The sequence below is a fragment of the Mirounga leonina genome, unplaced genomic scaffold, assembly GCF_011800145.1.
Source record: "Mirounga leonina isolate KUSES-001 unplaced genomic scaffold, KU_Mleo_1.0 Mir_177, whole genome shotgun sequence".
Lineage (NCBI taxonomy): Eukaryota > Metazoa > Chordata > Mammalia > Carnivora > Phocidae > Mirounga > Mirounga leonina.
In genome coordinates, this window is record NW_023270459.1 from 3,982,647 (window position 1) to 4,000,043 (window position 17,397).

The 17,397-nt window shown below is 48.5% G+C and overlaps 2 protein-coding genes and 1 long non-coding RNA gene across 3 annotated transcripts in view; 2 read left to right on the forward strand and 1 right to left on the reverse strand.

Annotated features, from left to right (window-relative positions):
• WDR62 (WD repeat domain 62) overlaps positions 1-3,862 on the reverse strand; it is a 41,763-nt gene extending 37,901 nt beyond the window's left edge. The window contains exons 1-2 of the mRNA XM_035023591.1: positions 3,606-3,862; positions 127-218 (exon numbers count right to left, since the gene is read on the reverse strand). Coding sequence (XP_034879482.1) covers positions 127-218; positions 3,606-3,782 — 269 coding nt within the window. The 5' untranslated portion in view covers positions 3,783-3,862. The remainder of the gene's footprint in view (positions 1-126; positions 219-3,605) is intronic.
• Positions 3,863-4,431: 569 nt separating this feature from the next.
• Positions 4,432-17,375, forward strand: THAP8 (THAP domain containing 8). The gene is made up of 5 exons (XM_035023579.1): positions 4,432-4,626; positions 13,349-13,548; positions 13,789-14,143; positions 15,355-15,445; positions 15,563-17,375. The coding sequence occupies exons 1-5, from the start codon at positions 4,448-4,450 to the stop codon at positions 16,160-16,162; spliced, it is 1,425 nt and encodes a 474-aa protein (XP_034879470.1). The 5' UTR covers positions 4,432-4,447; the 3' UTR covers positions 16,163-17,375.
• LOC118022897 lies at positions 5,275-11,335 on the forward strand. The gene is made up of 3 exons (XR_004682596.1): positions 5,275-5,397; positions 8,096-8,315; positions 10,920-11,335. It is a non-coding gene; the product is annotated as an uncharacterized LOC118022897 (long non-coding RNA).
• Positions 17,376-17,397: the final 22 nt, after the last annotated feature.

Genomic DNA, 17,397 nt, shown 5'->3' on the forward strand with positions numbered 1-17,397 from the left:
TCATAGTGCTCACCACAGGCCAGGTACTATTCTAGACATGGATGGGCCCAGGGAATCCTCTCTGCAGCCCTCAGGGGCAGGTAGCTTGTCTGCAGTCTACATATGGAAAAGCCTCCATTCACTCACCCTGCTAGGTAGGCCACGTGGCCTGTGCCGGGGTCACAGGTTAGGCCACTGCTGTTCTGGGCTGTGATGCCAAGTACCTTCTCCAGTGACACCTGTGGAGAAAACGTCCAAGTCAGAAGGACCTGTCCCAGGAGGTCCTTCGTGGCACCAGTGCTTCAGCCACCCATTCAGTCCCTGTGACCTCCAACACCGAGCTTCTACAGTCAGGCTACCAACAGCTGACATTTGTTCTTCTCAACATGGCTTTGAAGGACACAGAATGGTGAGGAAGACAGACAAAATCCCTGCCCTCCTGGAGCTCACATTCTAGTGGTGATGGGATGGAGGACATAAAAAACAACAAATATGTAAAATAGATGTCAGGTGATGATAGGAGCAAAGAGAACAATAAAGCAGAGAAGGAGACTGGGAGTATAGGGGAAGGAGAGAAGGCCTCACTGAGAAGGTGACCTCTGAATAAGTTTCTAAGTATTTTATATGGATGAAAGGTTTGAAACCCTACAACAACGCAAGGAAGAAGGCGCAATTGTCACCCCTATTTTTTTTTAAGATTTTTTTTTAAATTTATTTGACAGAGAGAGACACAGCGAGAGAGGGAACACAAGCAGGGGGAGTGGGAGAGGGAGAAGCAGGCTTCCCGCTGAGCAGGGAGCCCAATGTGGGACTCGATCCCAGAACCCTGGGACCATGACCTGAGCCAAAGGCAGACGCTTAATGACTGAGCCACCCAGGCGCCTGTCACCCCTATTTTACAGATGAGGTCATTGAGACTCAAAATCCCACACCTGTGGAGTGGCAAGGTTGGGCTACAAACCCAGCTAGTCTTTGGCTCCAAAGCCAGTACCCTGGGCCCTGCAGGAGGGACAGCAGTGAGCAAGAGTGGACACCATCTGTTCCCTCAGCAAATTCACAGTCTAGAGGTTCAACAAGTAAAGAAACAAGTGAACAGTCACATTTAAAATTTAAAAATTCTCTAAGCAAAGCAATTTAAATGGGCGAGTCTCCATCACAGTTGATTAAAACTATTTAGAATATGGACTATTAGAACTGTGGTACTTTCATATCCTGAATATACTAGCTTCCAATTATTACAAAGTAAAGCATTCTCAAGCAAGTCTTTGGCCTCAGAAATGAGAGGCAAACATAGGATAATAATAGCTCACACTTCTTGAGCATTTACCAAGAGCCAGGCACTGTTTAAATACCTATAGCTGTACTGACTTATCTAATGTTCACAATAACCCTGTGATGTAGGCATTATCATCATCATCATCTCCATCTTACAGATGAGGATATAAAGGGGCCCAGAGAGGTAACCCATCCAGGAAGGAGCAGCACCAGAACTCTAACCCAAGCAATCAGGCAATGGCACTCACATCGTTTTTTATATCTGTCAATCAGCATTACTGGGTATTAATATAATATAATGGTCATTTTTAAAAAAGATTTTATCTATTTATTTGACAGAGAAAAAGAGAGGGATCACAAGTAGGCAGAGCGGCAGGCAGAGGCAGAGGGAGAAGCAGGCTCCCCCCTGAGCAGAGAGCCTGACGCAGGGTTAGATCCCAATGCGGGGCTCGATCCCAGAACCCTGGGATCATGACCTGAGCCAAAGGCAGATGCTTAACCAACTGAGCCACCCAGGCACCCCATAATGGTAATTTTTAAAGTAGATCTTATGTTAGCCAGAGGGACTCTGTGCCACCAAACAAGAAAAATAAATAAATGACACCAATTACCCAAAATACAGAATCAAAGCAGTAGTAGCTACCACTAATAGAGTAATTGCAATGTGCCAGGTATTGTTCTAATGCTTAAGATATGTGAGCTCACTTAATCCTCACAAATACCCTACAAGGAAATCTTTATATTATATTTATAAATATGTATTTACATTATTATTCTCATTATTCTCATTTATATTATATCCGTATTTCCTCAGATGAGGAAATTGAGGCACAGAACAGCTCATAACAAGAACAGAATTAAGGGGGCACCTGCGTGGCTCAGTGGGTTAAGCATCTGCCTTTGGCTCAGGTCGTGATCTCAGGGTCCTGGGATAGAGCCCTGCATCGGGCTCCCTGCTCCACGGGGAGTATGCTTCTCTCTTTCCCTCTGCGCCCGGCTCACGCTTACTCTCTCTCACTCTCTCAAAATAAATAAATAAAATCTTAAACAAAACAAAACAGAATTAAGGTTTAAGCCCAGGCAGTCTGGGTCCAGAGGCTGCTTAACCACATTGCTTACTGCCTCTCTGAAATTGCTATTGCTATTCCTCTATTTTATACACAGGTTAGAGCTCACAAGGCACTTTCAGGAACATACAAGATAAGGGCTATGAAGTACAGGATGCTAGGTAAAAGATTAAAGTAGATGTCTGTCTTAGGCTGGGGTTCAAGAAGACCTCTCAGGGTAGGGATATTCAGGCTGAGACTTGAGGGATGAAGAGCCAGCCAGGTGGACTGCAGCGAAAAGCCCAGAGGACTCAGCAAACACTTAGGAGGTGGTAAAGATCTCGGAGCTTCAGGAAAACAGAAAGCAGGCTAGGGTGACTGACCATTGGTAAAAGAGAGGACAATGGAGGTATGGCCAGAGAGGTGGGCAGGGTCCACTTGCCCAGGCCTTGCAGCCAGGAATGGGTGATATAATCAGAGTGCAGCAGGAATCTTTGTGGCAGGAACAAGATCCACCAGCATCTACCATGTTTGCATCCTCTACCTGGACTCCGCCAAGCAGGTCATAGTCACAATTTCATTTCTGCTCCCTGCAACTCCATGGTATGGTTATTGTAACTTCTATTTTATAAAAACAGACTTTGTAGCTCAGAAAGTTGGAGAACAATTTTTTAAATTGCTGCTGTGCTAATGGAATTCCTTCTACCTACTCTAAAATCTTTGTTTCTCTAAGGACTCAGGGAACTGTTCTGTACGCCACCCCTCCCCTCCCCCGGAAGCGGTGCTGAGATTTTACAATCACTCAAATGGTCTCCATAATTTGGGGTGGCAATATGTAATAATTCCACACTGGTAAGGGAGAAGGAAAGAGAAGGCAGGTAAGGCGAGAAGGTGGAGCGAACTGAGGGACAGACGAGGTAGGTAGGATTGGGGACTGAACACTGGTAGATACCCTAAAGATCCAGCGAAGAGAGAGGTCAACAAAAACGGAAGGGCCCAGAGAAACCTCTAAAGGTGACTGAAAGGATACGCAGGAAGGAGGGAGCCGATGGTGATTAGAACTAAAATACACTCGGAGGGGGGGGAGAAATGAGCTGGGAAAGGTGGGCACTGCCCGAGAGAGAAGGAAACGGGGGAGTGGGAGGAGCCCTGACTAACGGGGCGGGACCTTGAAACGAAGCCGGCCAGAGAGGAGCCTGAGGGGACGAGCCGAGGGCTGATAGGCGGGGCCAACGATCTAAGGGCGGGACCAGGGGAGGCCCAGGGACCCCGGACCTGGGGTGGGCAGGGCAAACAGCTCCTCACCCGGTTCTGCACCGTGTCCTCCAGCGCCGCCGAGAATCGTGTCCGCCGCCGGAGACAGAGCGGCGGAGCGGGGGGCGGAGAGCCCTGGCCCCTCCGCGCCGGAACTCCCACCGTGACGGATGGCAGCTTCTCGACTGCATCGTTCCGCGCGTAGCCTCCGGGCCCCAAGGCTGCCATCGTCGTGCCGGAGCCCGGCGACCGTTACGCTCTTCAACCGCCGCCGCCGCCTCCGCGACCCACTAGAAGAGCAAACGGCCGCGGGAAAAGCCGCCGCCGCCGCCGCTTCCTCCGCGACCCACTAGAAGAGCAAACGGCCGCGGGAAAAGCCGCCGCCGCCGCCCATTGGACGCGGCGGCCCGGGTCTGGCCAATGTCAGGGCTGCCGGGCGGCAGTTTAGACCAATGAGGGCTGAGAGGCGGAGCGAAGTATATGGCAGGGTGGAGCCATAGCTAGTTTACTTGATGTCTGATCAAGGGAAGTGGCGTTTTTTATGCGGTTTGTGTTTATCATTAACAGACATTAAGGTTTTAACTTTTACGTAGCTAAGACCAAAGCCTCCAGTTCGCTTTTTACTGCACTCCCCATCCCCGAGCAACTACCCACGCAATGGCAGTCACCCGGATGTAAGCGTAGGGTGGAGCCGAACGAGACGGACCACTTGGCGCAGGCTCAGAAAAGCCGTGACGCCACCTCTCCCCCAACACGTGGTAAGGTCAGGGTGGCTAGGAACCGGCTTTGCGCCGAAGGCGTCGCCTTTCCCCATTTGCCACGTGACCAGGGCGTAACGGGTAACACAGCTGGGCGCGTAGCGCGCAGGCGCTCTCTTCCCTCCCCCGCACGTGATGAGGCACAAGGGCCCATCACGTGAGTCAGGCGGAGAGCGGCGAGGACCAAAGCACGACTGCAGACTGGGCAGGACTCAATGGGGTCGAACAGCCATGCCCAAGTACTGCCGGGCTCCGAACTGCTCCAACATTTCGGGCCGACTGGGCGCTGACAACCGCCCTGTGAGGTTCTACAAGTGAGCGCAAGGGCGGGGCGGGGCTTCTGGGGGCGGGGCCCAAGGGTAACTGCAGCTGTGCCGGGCGCCTGGTCCAGCTTGCAGGTGTCTAGAAGTAAGGCTAGCAAAGTGAAGAGACGGTCTTCTTAGCACTAAATACGGCACAGGCGAAGGTGCAGATGTGTTAAAGCGCAGGGGTAGACGATTAACTACAGGTAGTGGAAGGGGCGAGCGTGAGAAATGGGACTGTGGAGGGAGGAGCCTAAAACTGCCCACTCGTTATCTCCACGAATTTGAGGTCTCTCAAACGTAAAACATCCGAAACTGAGCTCCTGATCTGATCTTGTCTCCCAAACCTTCCACAACCTTTCCTATTTCAGTTAAGAGCTTCCTCCCAACCTTACAGTCATCCCTACCTCTTTTCTTTCCTCGCACTTGAGAAAGTAAAAATTAGCTTGAACTGTTTAAAAAAAAAAAAAATCTGTCTTCCCATTTATTCCCCGGCTGGACTAAAAGACACGGGAAAATCTGGCTGAAGAGTTAATAGGAAAAATATTTCTGTATTTTTCTCAGGACATGCTGCAGATGTAAAGTGAAAAAAAAAATTCCCCTTTGAGTGACTGCTGCTTTTTTACTAGGAAACTTTGTTCTCTAAAATTATAGGCTGTCCTAAACTTCGCCATTTGGAGTTACATCAGGAAAAATGAAACATCTCACTTAATGCCTGGAGGAGTTGTCACTTTGACACTGAGAAGCAACCTCAGTCGCTTCTGTCCAGGTGCAGAGCTTCAGGTAAGGCATTTCTGGACACAGTTTTCCACATCTACCTAAACTTATTACTTTCAAGGAGACAGGACCCTGGACTCACTTCACAATCCAGACCTAATATCTATCCACATAGTTCTGCTTTGCTTTAAGCTTATACAAACAATTTCATTTACATTTCACCTAAAACTCACCCTTCTCTCAAATCCAAATAATAACCGGTTTTTTCCTTTGTTGGGTGGGACTCCTCATAGTACCTCCAGTGTGCAGTTTCCCTCATTGCCATAGTAAATAAACCTGACTCTGTTGGACTACAGGTGTGTCCCTGGTGGCCTTAGTCTAAATGGGCCGGGACGCATTCCTCATCCAGTCCATCAGCAGATCCTGTTGGCTCTCCCTTTAAAATATATCCAGAATTGACCACTTCTGACCCTCTTCTCTGTATTCTGGTTCTGACCATTACCATCTCCTGACTGCACTATTTTAGTAGCCTCTTCGTTGGTCAGCCCACTCCCACACTCTGATCCCCACACACAGTCACAGGGAACCTGTGTACCCCTGAGTCAGATCAGAGTCCTCCTCTGTTCAGATCCTCCCCTGGCTCCCACCTTGCTCTATAAAAGACAAAATGGTGAGACTGGAGCAGACAGAAAGCCCTACAAAACCCTACAGGAGCTGGATCCCCAATATCTGTATGACCTCATTTCCTTCCTCCTCCACCTTACCACTGTGCTCTAGTGTCACTGGTAACTCTGTGTCCCCCTAGCACGCCAGGCACACTGTTGCCCCAGGGACTTTGCTTGTGCTTTTCCTTCTGCCTGGAAAGGTCTTACCTTTATGGTCACCACTCAAGGTAAAATGATAACCCTCTCCTGCTTTATTTTTCCTTTTAATGCTTATCGCTATCTGGCATATCACATATTTGATGTATTCATTTATTGACTCCCCCACTAGAATGTCAGCTCCATGAAGGCAGAGATTTTTCTTGTCTTGTTCTCTGTTATTTCCCCAGCCCTCAAACAGGACCTGGCATAGGGGCGCCTAGGTGGCTCAGTCATTAAGTGTCTGCCTTCGGCTCAGGTCATGGTCCCAGGGTCCTGGGATCGAGCCCCGCAGCGGGCTCCCTGCTCAGCGGGAAGCCTGCTTCTCCCTCTCCCACTCCCCCAGCTTGTGTTCCCTCCCTCGCTATGTCTCTCTCTGTCAAATAAATAATAAAATCTTTAAAAAAAAAAAAATTCCTGGCACATAGTGGGTGCTCAGTAAATATTTGTTGGATGAATTTCATTAATGCCTTTCAGATGGCCTCCCCGAGGAAACCCAGCAATCCGTGTCCCTTGAGGGACCCTGGTGCAGAATAGGAGTAATGCAGAGGGGTCTTTAAACCTAAATCAGTGCGTCCAGATTTGCTTTTTAATTTTTTTAATTTTTTATTTTATTTTTTTTAAAGATTTTATTTATTTATTTGAGAGAGAGAGACTGAGAGAGAGAGCACATGAGAGGGGGGAGGGTCGGGAGGGTCAGAGGGAGAAGCAGACTCCCTGCCGAGCAGGGAGCCCGATGCAGGACTCGATCCAGGGACTCCAGGATCATGACCTGAGCCAAAGGCAGTCGCTTAACCAACTGAGCCACCCAGGCGCCCAGATCTGCTTTTTTAGATATGTCACTCTGGTACTGTTTATTAATTTAGCAACTCTGAGTGTCTCCTGGAGTAAGGAAGCCCCTGCTGGACACAGAGGATCCTGACAGATCTTGTTCCTATCCGGACAGAGCTCATGGATAGGTGAAGGGTCCAACATTGAAGAACTGAACACCCAACCTGGGAGTAACTCCCCATCCTTTCTTCAGCACTGCTGTCCCCCGTCCAGTCCATCAACCCATCCTTTGACTTACCCTCCAAACACATACCCACCCTGCATCAATCACAACAAAACCCCTAACACCTTGGCAACACAGTTATAAATGCAAATGGGAAAATCCTAATTGAAGTATTAGGAAATAACAGAAAACCCTACATTTCCAGCCTGATCACTTCTCATGACCTCTGCTCTCACAGTTAGTTCAGACTGCCATCCTCTGCTAATGAGACATTGAGATGGCTGCTTGCTGGCCTCCCTGCCTATACTTCTGCGTCCCTTACAAAAACAACAATAACTTATTTGGAGAGCACTTATTGTATGCCAGGCACTGTTCTAAGTGCTTCACATATAATAACGAGGAGAACAATGACAATCGTACAGAGCAACCAGATGACTTTATAAAAATCAGTTTACGTCTATGCTTAAATCTCATCAATGGCTGCCCATTTCCACTTCAAGTCTCACCCCCGAGTCAGTCTTGCAGAAGTCACATGGTTAAGAGTTTGGTGAGGAGCTGTTTCCTAAGGAGATTCAGGAGAAGGCATGGATGGCAGGAAGGAACAAGGTGAAACCTATCGAAGGAAGTGGCTGCCAGGGAATAACATAAAGAGCCTGCCAGGCAGCCAGAGGAAACATTCATTAGTTCTGTTTTCAGCCCTTTCGGAACATACGAGAGTCATTTCTGATGGGAAGCCTATGAGTCAGGCATTGCATTTGGGTGGCAGTAAGAAAGTTGTGAAATAGCATTGGCTTAAAAAAAATTATGGAGGTGATAGGATACAGCATGGTTAAGTTATGCTGCAATAACAGACACAAAATCTCTTACTATAACAAAGGTTTATTTCTCATTCACGCTATGTCTTTTGCAGACCATTTGTGGACCTACTCTACAATATCCTAACCTGGGACTCAGGCCGAAGGAGCCTCCCCTGCTTAGAATATTGCTGGTCTTGCAGGAGGGGGAAAAGAGAAAGTAGGAAGAATCACCCAATGGCTCCTCATAAATGTTATATTTAGAAGTGGCTTATGTCACTGTCAGTCCTTTGGCCAAAGCAAGTCTATGTCAAGCCTCAGGTCACTGCAGTAGAGGTATGTAATCCTCATGTGGGGAAGGGCAGCAAATATTTTGAACAATAGTAGAATCCACCAAGGGTTTATTTTTCTCTCAAATAAAACAAATACAGAGGTTGACAGACCAGCACTTGTGTGGCAGGTTCACAATCATTAGGGCTGAGGTTCCTATCTTTCTGTGCTGTCATCCTTAGCATGCAGCTTCCTTGCAAGATGGCTGCCAAGTGCCCCAGCCATCATCACCTGGTAAGAAAAGAGAAGGAAGAGCAAAAGGCTCCAACTGTAAACTGAGTTAGCCCCCTTTATACAGCCTTCCCAGAAATCCCACCCAATGGTGAGTTCTTCATCATTGGTCACCCCCAACTACAAGGAAGACTGGGAAATGTAGTAATTTAGCTGGGCATTTAACCATCCGGAAAACATTTTGAATTGATTTTAACTTTTTTTTTTTTTTAAAGAAGGACTTCTAGCAGCGTATGCCACTACATGATCTAGAAAGATGAGCAACGAGACTACACTATTCTGTAGAAAAGGAAGACACTGGCTGTCCACTTAAAGTCGATTTTTTTTTAAATTTTTATTTTTTAAAAGATTATTTATTTGACAGAGGGAGCAAGAGAGCACAGGCAGGGGGAGCAGTAGAGGGAGAGGGAGAAGCAGGCTCCCCACTGAGCAGGGAGCCTGATCTGGGGCTTGATCCCAGGACCCTGGGATCATGACCTGAGCCAAAGGCAGACGCTTAACTGACTGAGCCACCCAGGTGCCCCTAAAGTAGATTTTTAGATTGCCCATTATAAAAGTGTTGCTATCCAGAGGAACAAAGGAGAATAAGAAAAAGACCAAGTGAGGAAGAGGGTTTTCATGATACTTTCCTCCTTTGCCCCTTGAACCGCCCTGATCCATTTGAGGACCCTTCGCATTTAAGGTACCATCCCAGATTTCTCGCACAACACGAAAGCGTTCACTGGCCAGAACATGGCCCCACCTACACAAAGGAACCTGGTGTTCTTTCAGCACAGCACATGCTGACCTCAACTAAAGTTGGAGTTTTGTTAGTAAGGAAGAAGAAAAGGAGGTGTGGAGTAGTCACTTGTCAGTCTCTGCCAAGGAGGAGGGGGTGGGGAGTGCTGCTGTAAGAGATTTCTTGTGTGTGTCCAGGCAGAATGGGGTTGATGGGAGGATTTGGATCCCAAACAGGCGAAAAGGACTGTGGCAGCCAGAGTTCCTGGCTGGGTGCCCTGGGGTTCTGCTCTTTGGGTGCCACAGCTCAGATTCTGAGTCAGCCCCTCTGTTCTCTTTCACCAGCTGCAGCCCCACCCGCCCTGTCCGTCGGCCCTTTGGCTGGGAAGTCTTGCTCCCATGCCCATCTCTGTTCATCCTGCCCACCTCCTTTCTAATGTGTCTTTTCCAGTTTCTTTATGCAATACAAGCAAATCTGAAAACGTGTTCTAATTTCCCCCTTTATCACTGTATTGGTTTCCTGTGGATACTGAAACAAATTTGATGGCTTAAAACAGCAGAAATTATCCTCTCACAGTTCTGGAGACCAGAAGTGCAAGTCAGTTTTACTGGGCCAGAATCAAGGTGTTGGCAGGGTTGCCCTCCCAGCGAGGCTGGCTGTAGGAGAGAATCTGTTTCTTGCCTCTTCCGATTTCTGGTGGCCACGTCACTCCAATCTCTGCCTTTGTGGTCACATCACCTTCTCCTCTTTCATCTGTCATAATATCCGCTCGGCCATCCTCTTACAAGGACCCTTGCGATTGCATGTTGGGCCCAAATGAACGATCTAGGATGACTTCCTCATCTCAGGATCCTTAACTTAATCACATCTTTTGTCGTGCAGCGTAGTATTCACAGGTTCCAGGGATTAGAACATGGATATCTTTTGGGGGCTGTTACCGAGCCTGACACAATTACTAAAAGCAGATATGCTCTGTTTAGAACTTTGCTTTTTTTCATGGAATGTATATGCCTGAAAATAGCATGTCAGTGCAGAGTGCCTCCACATTCTGTTTTAGGGCTGTGTGGTATTCCTTTGTGTGTTTGTGCCTGAATTTGTTACCTTGACTCCTATAGATGGTGGTGTCCCCCACTGTCTATCACCCCGACTCTGCCCTTTTAACAAAGAGAGGGCCTCGGAGCCCTCAGCAGATGAAGGTATCCAGCTATATTTCTGGTCAACGTCTGTTCATGGAATTGATACTGGTCTTCCATTTTCAGTTGTAGTATAAAGTTTTCCTTTGAGGTATCTTTGTTTCATTTTTTTTTTTTTAATTTATTAGAGAGAGAGAGAGAGTGAGAGAGAGAGCACAAGAGGGGGAAGGGTTAGAGGGAGAAGCAGACTCCCCGCCGAGCAGGGAGCCCGATGTGGGACTCGATCCTGGGACTCTGGGATCATGACCTGAGCCAAAGGCAGTCGCTTAACCAACTGAGCCACCCAGGCGCCCCTCTTTGTTTCATTTTTAAAGTTGGTCAATTTTAAGAAAAATATTAAGTAATGTGACAGATATGGAAGGTATTGCACAGGTGGAATGTGAATGACTGACTATTTAGTTATCTAATGCCACATAACAAACTATCTCAAAATTTAACTGCTTAAAATAAACATTTAATGTGTCACAGGTGCTGACAGTCGCCACAGGACAGACTGGCCAGAACTCAATTATGTGGCCACCCCTGGGTGCATATGAAGCTGGAAAATGAGATCTTCATCTTGGACAGTCTTGAGTCTCAGATGATTCCCACCCACTCCCACAGGGAAAGCTTTTATTTAGTTCATTTTTTAAGCTTTAATTTTTTAATTTGTATTTTTAATTGTAAAATACATATAAAATCTACCATCTTGGCCATTTTTGAATATACAGCTCAGTAATATTAAGAATATTCTCATTATTTTGCAATCTTCAGAACTTTGTCATCTTGCAAAACTGAAACTCTATACCTGTTGAACAACAGATCCCAATTTCCTACTCCCCCCAATCTCTGGAAACCACTGTTCTATTTCTTTTTCTATGAATTTGACTACTCTAGATACCTCATATATTTTGTGTGTGTGACTGGCTTATTTCACTTACCATAATGTCCTCAAGGTTCACCATATTATAGCATGTGTCAGAATTTCCTTTTTAGGGGCACCTGGGTGACTCAGTCGTTAAGTGTCTGCCTTCGACTCAGGTCATGGTCCCAAGGTCCTGGGATCGAGCCCCGCATCAGGAAGCTTGCTTCTCCCTCTCCCATTCCCCCTGCTGGTGTTCCCTCTTTCGCTGTGTCTCTCTCTGTCAAATAAAATCTTAAAAAAAAAAATTTCCTTTTTAAGAATAATACTCTGTTGTATGCATATACCACATTTTCTTTATCCATTCATCCATTGATGGATATTGGGTTTCTTCTAGCTTTTGGCAATTGTGAATAATGCTGTTATGAACATGAGTGTGCAAATATCTCTTCGAGACCCCACTTAACGATACTTTTAGGTATATACCTAGAAGTAGAATTGCTGGATCATATGGTAATTCTATTTTTACTTTTTTTGAGGAGGTACCATACTGTTTTCCATAGTGGCTGCACCATATTACATTTCCCACCAGCAGTGCACAGGATTCCAGTTTCTGCACATCCTCACCAACACTTGTTTTAATTTTTATTTATTTTTTTAAAAGATTTATTTATTTATTTGAGAGAGAGAGGGCGCACACACACGAGTGCAAAGAGGGGCAGGAGAGGGAGAGAGAAACTTTTAGCAGACTCCTCACTGAGCTCAGAACCCAACGTGGGGCTTGATTTCATGACCCTGAGATCATGACCTGAGCAGAAACCAAGAGCCGGACACTTAACTGACTGCGCCACCCAGGAGCCCCTCAGTTTTTATTATTATTTTTTAAGATTTTATTTATTTGAGAGAGAGTGCGTGAGCACGAGCAGGGGTGGAGAGGGTGAGGGACAAGCAGACTCCCTGCTGAGTATGGAGCCCAATCCCAGGACCCGGAGATCATAACCTGACCTGAAGATGCTTAACCGATTGAGCCACCCAGGCACCCCCCCCCCCGTTTTGATTCTTTTATAGTATCCATTCTAATGGTTATGAGGTGATATCTGATGGTTTTGAGTTACATTTCCCTAATGATTAGTGATATTGAGCATCTTTTCATATGCTTGTTGCCCATCTGTATATCTTCTTTGGAGAAATACCTGTTCAAGTCTTTTGCCCATTTTTAATGGGGTTAATTTTTGTTGTTGAGTTGTTTAAAAACCTTTTAACAGGTGTTTTCAAGCATACACAAAAAATAGTTATATGAATGGATTCTCATGCATCTGTCACTCAGATTCACCAGTTGTCAACATTTTGCTGATCTTTTCCATCTTCCCCCACCCACTTATACCTTTAATGCATGATTTTAAAGTAAATCCCAGATGTTACTTCTTTTACCTGTAAATATTTCAGAATGTTTTTCCAACAGATGACTATTTTAGAAGCATAAACCAATGCAATTATCATACCTAGCAAAATTAATTTCTTACAACTATCCAATACCCCATTCATGTTAAATTTTCCCCAACTGTGTTAAAATGTCTTTTTATGGAATGATTGTCGCAGACGAGGTCCACAACCTGCAATTGGATGTTTCTTAAATCTCTTTTAATCTATCACCCCACCCCACCCCCACCCGCATGAATGTGGACACATTCTAGATTTGTCCAGTTTCATAAACTCTCTCTCAGACTCATGTGGAGGAACAGATTGTGGGGGAGGGCAGAGTGGCCACGGGTGGGGAGATCCGGAAGGAGGCTGCTGCAGAAGTCCAGCCAGGAGAGGATGAAGGCTGGATGGGAGGGGCAGCAGAGGTGGGAGGGGTGGGCTGATGTTGGGTGTTTAAAAGGTGGAGCTGAAGTAGGGGATGCGGTTTGGTGGTAGAGAGAGCCTGGGAAGGAGGCAGGGCCAGCTTCTGGCCTGGGGAGACTGAGGTTTGGAGCCCAGGGATCTCTGGGTGTACATATCCTCAGAGAGGGCTGGGACTGCACCTGATATTGCTGACCCCGTAACCCCACGGTCCCTGGCAGGTTCCCACTGAACCTGCTCAGGGTCATGGGATCAGGGACTGGCTGCGGCACATGGGCCATGAAGACTGGGTGCCCAGCTGCCGCCAGCACCTGTGCAGTGAGCACTTCACACCATCCTGCTTCCAGTGGCGCCGGGCTGTGTGCTCCCTGCAGCCTGATGCAGTGCTGTCCATTTTCTCCCCGGCACCCCCCTGCTAAGGTGAGCAAAAGGAGGTCCCACTGCTGGAGTCTGACCCCCAGTCTTCCCCACCTGGAAATAATCCGTGGAGTCTGATCCCCAGCCCTCCTCTCCTGAGAGAAGTTCCTCCTTGAGGTCTGGCCTTATCTGAGGGCAGTACCCCTCGGAGTCTGGCCCTGATGCCCCCACGCCTGCCCCCCCCCAATCCCATGCCTTGTCTTCCAGAGGCAGCAGAGTTCCCGAAGCACTGAGAAGCCAGGCGTGCCTCCCTCCCCACCGGAGGCCACGCCCCTATCCCCAGGGCCAGCTGCGTGGCCCCTGGTCCCTTGCACCTCGTGGTACTGGGGTCAGCATCCGGAGGCCCTGAGGCCACGACCACCGTGTTCCTGACCCCCCTGCCCCCTGCTCCTGCCGGGCCACAGCCTGGAGTCCGGGCCCAGCACCCCCTGGCCAGGCTGGGCACAGTCCTGGAAGCACTGCAGCGGCGGGTGCGGAGACTGCAGCGGCGCCAGGAGCAGCCCCAGGGGCAGCTGCGGGCTATGGAACAGCTGGGGCAGCAGGTGTGCAAGGAGGGCCTGCCACCTAGGGGCATCGGGGCCTGCCGTGCCTGGTGAGTGGGGCCACCTGGCCCCCATAGCATATGTATTTTCTTTTTTTTTTAAGATTTTATTTATTTTTTGAGAGAGAGACAGCGAGAGCGGGAATACAAGCAGGGGGAGTGGGAGAGGGAGAAGCAGGCTTCCCGCTGAGCAGGGAGCCCGATTTCGGGGCTCGATCCCAGGACCCCGGGACCATGACCTGAGCTGAAGGCAGACACTTAACCGACTGAGCCACCCAGGCACCCCCATATGTATTTTCGTTTAAACTAGAGTCCAGTATTTAAAAGTCAGAACATTTCACTCATGTTTCCAAGTTTCTAGCTTGTCTTGAAAAGAGTCCATCTGGCAACGCCTACCAACTATTGGTCAGAGCAGGGTAATGGCTGCTCTATTTATTAATAATATTTAAGGAGCCCTTACTCTCTGCCAGGCAGCATTAATAACTTACTGAAAACTCACTATGACCTTGATGCGGCTCTGGTCCCCATTTTTCAGATGAAAAAACAGGTGCCAGGATGCTACAGTCACTTGCCCAAAGTCAGGCAGCCAGGAAATTGCAGAACCAGGATTTGAACCAGGTATCTGACTGCACAGGAGGCTAGCTCTCTCCTGTTGGAGAGCTCCTTGCCTGGCTCCTAATAGAGCTTGAGTTTGCAACCTATCTCCTAGAGGCTCCCCGACCCCATCTAAAGGCCCTTTTACTCCTGTATCTTACTACTGAGTATTGGAGGAGGGTATCCTGTCTTGAAGAATCAGTTTGACCAGGACTTTTCCCTGCTTAAAACCCCCAGAGCCAAGTTTGAGGTCCCAGGGCTCTCAGCCCTGGCTGGACAAGAGAAGTGGGAAGGGGTTTCAGAAAGGAGCCCCTCCGGAATGCCTGGGTGGCTCAGTGGGTTAAACAATCTGCCTTTGGCTCAGGTCATGATCCCTCAGTCTCAGGATCGAGCCCCTCATTGGACTCCTTGCTCAGCAGGGACCCTGCTTCCCCTTCTGCCCCTCACCCCACTCATGTTCTCTCTCTCTCACTCTCTCTCTGTCTCTCTCTCAAATAAATAAAATCTTAAAAAAGAAAAGGGTCTTTAAACAAAAAGGAGCCCCCCAAAGTAGCCCTGTAGCTAAGGTGTCTCAGCCTGACAGCCAATGGGTTGGACATGGCTCACAGATAGGATTTTTTCTGGCCTCAACAACAGTGTTTTAAAATAATTTTTGGTCTTTCCTGAAGGCTCAGCAGATGTAGCAGCACTGGGTTCGTATTCGCAGCTAGTAGCAGTCAGCCGGAACTGCAATGTGCCTGCCCCTGGACGCTCTGTGTTTGAGACAATGGCCTGACCATGCTGGGGCATAAAGGAGACATACAGAAGAGCAGGGACAGAGCTCCAACTCAGGCCTGGGACTCTTCATGAAGCCTGCCAGGGCCCCTGGGCTGACAGTGCCTCTCTGCCTCCGCTGCCCCCATTCAATCCTATTTTTCCATGTCCTTCTCTCTTCCCACATTCATCTTTATGTTTTTGCTGCCCCATCTCTCTGCCCTCCTATCTGTCTCCCCATTTCCCCACTGCTCTCTTCACCTGCATCTTTCTGTGTCCCTCATATCACTGTCCCTCTCTGTCTTCCTCTTTGTTTGGCCTACCTCCATATCTGTCTCTCCATGTCCCCCACATTTTCCTCTGTCCCCATACTTCTTTATTCCCCCCACGAATGTCTCTCTGGCCTCACATCTCTTCCCGTCTCCCCACAAATCTCTCTGCCCACATCTCTCTGTGTTCCCTGACATCCCCCTCCCACCTTGGCCTCCCTATTCTTCATCATTTCTTCCCCCGTCCTCTCTGCCCTCTCTCCTGCCCTCCCCTCTTTCCCCTATGTTCTCCATCTCTATCACTTCTTTGTCTGGGACTGCCCAGCTCCCTGGACCTGAGAATCCCATCATCTGTGGAGGGCCTGACATAGCTGTGGTCATTGCCCAGAGTCCTGCACCTCCCACACTGGATGCCAAGCCTGAGCTCCTGGACACTGAGACCCCCAGTGCATAAGGACCAGGACAGATAATGTTGTGGGACAGGTGACAGAAAACAAAGGAAGAGGGGCACCTGGCTGGCTCAGTCGGTAGGCGGCTGCCTTCGGCTCAGGTCATGGTCCTGGGGTCCCGGGATCAAGCCCCACATCGGGCTCCCTGCTCGGTGGGAGGCCTGCTTCTCCCTCTCCCACTCCCCCTGCTTGTGTTCCCTCTCTCACTGTGTCTTTCTCTGTCAAATAAAATCTTAACAAAACAAAACAAAACAAAGGAAGAGATAGTCCTCATACATGGGCCTGCCTAGCCCCACCACCCATGCCTGGGCCATTGTAGGACCTCCCTCAAGGGCCTGGCTCCAAGCACCCCCTTCTACGGACCCCTTGAACCTTGGGGCTGACCTGAGCCCAAGCCCCATCAATCCTTATTCCCCTTGGTGCCAGGTTCCTGCTACCCCTAGCTTGAACCTTTGCAGTCAGTAAAACAGTCTCAAAGCAGAACAAGGATTGTTTATTTGGGAAGAATGGTACCTGGTTCTGAAGAGCCCCTCATATCCTTTGCCAAGTATGGTGCTGAGCTGGGTATATAGCAGTGAACACAGCCAATAAAATCCTGCCCTCATAGTGCTCCTATTCTGCTTGAGTGGAAGTCAAACTAGTAAACTAATAAACAAAATAATTTCAGATTGTGATAAGCGCTGTAAAGACTAAATGAAAATGTAATGGGGTGGGGGTGGCAGATGGATGGATGAAGAGGACTGTCTAAGGAGACAGTGTTTGAGCAGACACCTGGATGAGAAGACCTGGTGTGGAGGCATACGGGCTGGATGCTCCAGGGAGAAGAACAGCCCCTGGAAATGCCCAACATCCAGGGGGTCAGCTGGAGGAAGGCGGTGTTGCTATGGCAAAAACTGAAGCAGGGGAGGGAGTGTATGTGTGGGGGGGTGCAATTTTAGAGCAGAGAAGGTGCCAATAAGTAAAATCCTAAACGAGGGGAGAGAGGGAACCAAGTGTCTGGGAGAGGAGCATTCTGGGCAGAAGGAAAGGTCAGTGCAAAAGTCCTGCACTGAGGAGGAGAAAGGAAGCCAGTGTAGTGCAGTAGATTCGGGGGAAAGTGAGAGATGTTGGAGAGATGATGGGGGAAATTTCACCTAGGGCCTTGTGGGCTGCGGTTGAGAACATTGGTTTTTAATCTAGAATGAGGTGCAGCAAGCAGATGTCTCCGAGTCAAGGAGGGCCCTGATGGGGGTGTGTTAGG